Genomic DNA, 2,624 nt, shown 5'->3' on the forward strand with positions numbered 1-2,624 from the left:
ATATATATATATATATATATATATATAGGTTGTTTTGTACAGTTTCCATCAACCAAGGCCATAGAAGACATTTGCTCAAGATGCCATGCCATGATGAGGGATGGAAGACAAAATCAGGCATTTTCTAAGTGAACTTTATAACCTCACAGCCATTCCTTTACCTGTAAATGTCCAAATTGACTGAACCAAGACCACTCACAATAGCATGAGAAAATGCTTGAATACAAGTACATATATGAGTGTGATAATTTTGGTATTTTGTACAAGATTATATCCAGATCCATGTTTATTTTCTGTGAGCCCATAGTTTTGTCCAATATTTTGTACCTCTGCTGTATTTTAAATGTGTGCTGAGTGCAATACCATTGAAGACATATGGAATGAAAATTTGACACAAGTTTGTATGTGAAGTATAATTATTATCCGTATTTTAGCTGTAGTACTTATATAGTCCATTGATCTTGTAGGATTACTAGACTAAAAGCTTTTATTAGTAATGTTTTCTTTCTTTATTTCTTTATTTTCTATTTAAACTCTCAACACAGCACAGTCTGTTGTGGAGTGTAGTTTAACAAGTTTTCATTTCGTATCAACTATTTCATTCTAAATTAACTTTCTGTAGCATTGCCAGAACAGTCATCTTCATCTGCAGAGACGAATACAAAAGAAGAAAAGAGTGAAATGTCCACATCAAAGCCAGAGAATAACACAAAAGAAGAAGACAATAAAATGTCCTTGTCAGCAGAGAATAATACAAAAGAAAAAAACAGTGAAATGTCTTCATCCACAGAGAATAACTCAAAAGAAGAAAATAGTAAAAAATCATCCTCGTCAGCCAGTGTGAAAAGCACAACTCCATCACAAAAATGTAATGAAATTAAAGGAGATAAGGTGGCCAAAACAGCTCTCTCGGAAAGTTTACCTTCGACACCAAGTGTTAAACGTAAAGCACCATTTGCATTAAAAGACACAGTCAGTATGGACACTTCCACCACTCAACAGAGTGAAGAAAATGAATCACTGATTGTACATGTTGATGATACACAGAACGATTTAGATGCTGATCTTGTGGCATCAAAGGACAAAGTGCGTGGCAAAACTGAAGCAAAGAAAACAGATGGAAGCAAAGTTGAAGAAAGGGCTAAAGGTAAAACAGAAGGAGGGCAAACTGAGAAGAAGGCTGATGAAAAGAAAGATGATAAAGATGTAAAGTCGAAGAGGTTGGTTTTCATGTCATCTTTCCCACTGCTTTGATTCAAAGATGTCATTAGTTAAATGATCTTACTTCTCGGTAACAGATGTTGACATCTTGACTGCAACTGGGGTCTACAACTGCCAATGGGAACAGATTTTCTTGAACCTTAAGTTAACCTGTCTAAGTAGGTTTTCTTCAGAGAACATCCTCTCATGGCTAATCATGAGTTATTTTAAAAGAGAATATGTGAGTGTGTATGTGGTTTGGTTGTTAGATTCAGCTTCAAACTACTAATTATAATAATGATAGACATTTTCCTAGTCTACTTCATAAAACAGGAAGGTCTACTGTTATGATTGTACTGTGGAAAACTCTTATTCACATCTTAGCCTGGGTTATAATTGACAGAAACCTATTTGACATATCTTTTCATTAGTTTCTGATATCTGAAACAAAAATGAAAGAATTAAAAACCCACATTTTCTCCTGGGTTGTCTGCTACAGCCTCATAAGAGATTAATGTAGTATGAGTAATTAAGTGGAGATGTGATGGATGGTACTAATGAGGATGTTTGCTAGTTAATGTTGCGCTGCTTATATTAGGAAATATTCGTTATATTTTAGATTGTTATTGTGAGCTATAGTTCATGAAATAAAAAGGGGCCAGCAAATGGTTTAGGGGTTCGGCTGGGGATCAGGAATCTCAATTGGAATGTTATTAATTCCATGTGCTCAATCTCAGATATTAGGAGATTAACCAAATTGCTGAAGTATTATCCACAGGAACAGATTAACCAATGTCAAGAAGCAAAAATTTCTGTTTGGATGAAGATGGCAACAACAACTGAAGCAGATGAGGAGGAGGAGGGATCCTGAGTTCTCAAGACTAAAAAGACACAACTTTGCGGATGTTAGATAATTAATAATTTTTCTGCCAAGATACAAACTGGAAGATGTTTGGAAAACCTGGTTCCTGTATTCCAGCCATGTTCCTGCTAAATTAGCAGTTAATGTTTAGGGAATTCCACATTGCTTGCTGACCTCTTTTTAGTTTCATGAAGACTATAGTTCCTGTGTTTCTGTACATTTTTCGTCATAAGCGTTAGTCACTTGATGTGTAGTGTCAGTTTTTAGTTAATTTAGGTAACCCATTTATGATCTTAACCAATATCTTCATTTGAAATTAGTGGTTTTTGTATTCATTTATACTTAAAATGGGGTAATAAATGTACAAAAGCACATTTTGTATCAGGTAAGCTTCTTTGATCATCACATGTCCCCTACATACAATATTAATTTGATAGTAATTATAAAAATATTAACTAGGTGGGTATAACATTTGCTGAAGTTATGTTGTTACATTTGTTCTTTGTCCCTTACATAATTGTCATTTGTTTTAAGAAGATTCTGTGTGTGTGTGTGTGTGTGC

The 2,624-nt window shown here is 34.4% G+C and overlaps 1 protein-coding gene across 3 annotated transcripts in view; it reads left to right on the plus strand.

Annotated features, from left to right (window-relative positions):
- LOC106868920 (scaffold attachment factor B2) overlaps positions 1–2,624 on the plus strand; it is a 32,837-nt gene that overhangs the window by 20,921 nt on the left and 9,292 nt on the right. For all 3 annotated transcript variants that reach the window (XM_014914381.2, XM_014914382.2, XM_014914383.2), the window contains exon 8: positions 623–1,220. In XM_014914381.2, the coding sequence (XP_014769867.1) occupies positions 623–1,220 (598 nt within the window). The remainder of the gene's footprint in view (positions 1–622; positions 1,221–2,624) is intronic.

Source organism: Octopus bimaculoides, chromosome 17, assembly GCF_001194135.2.
Source record: "Octopus bimaculoides isolate UCB-OBI-ISO-001 chromosome 17, ASM119413v2, whole genome shotgun sequence".
Taxonomy (NCBI): Eukaryota; Metazoa; Mollusca; class Cephalopoda; order Octopoda; family Octopodidae; genus Octopus; species Octopus bimaculoides.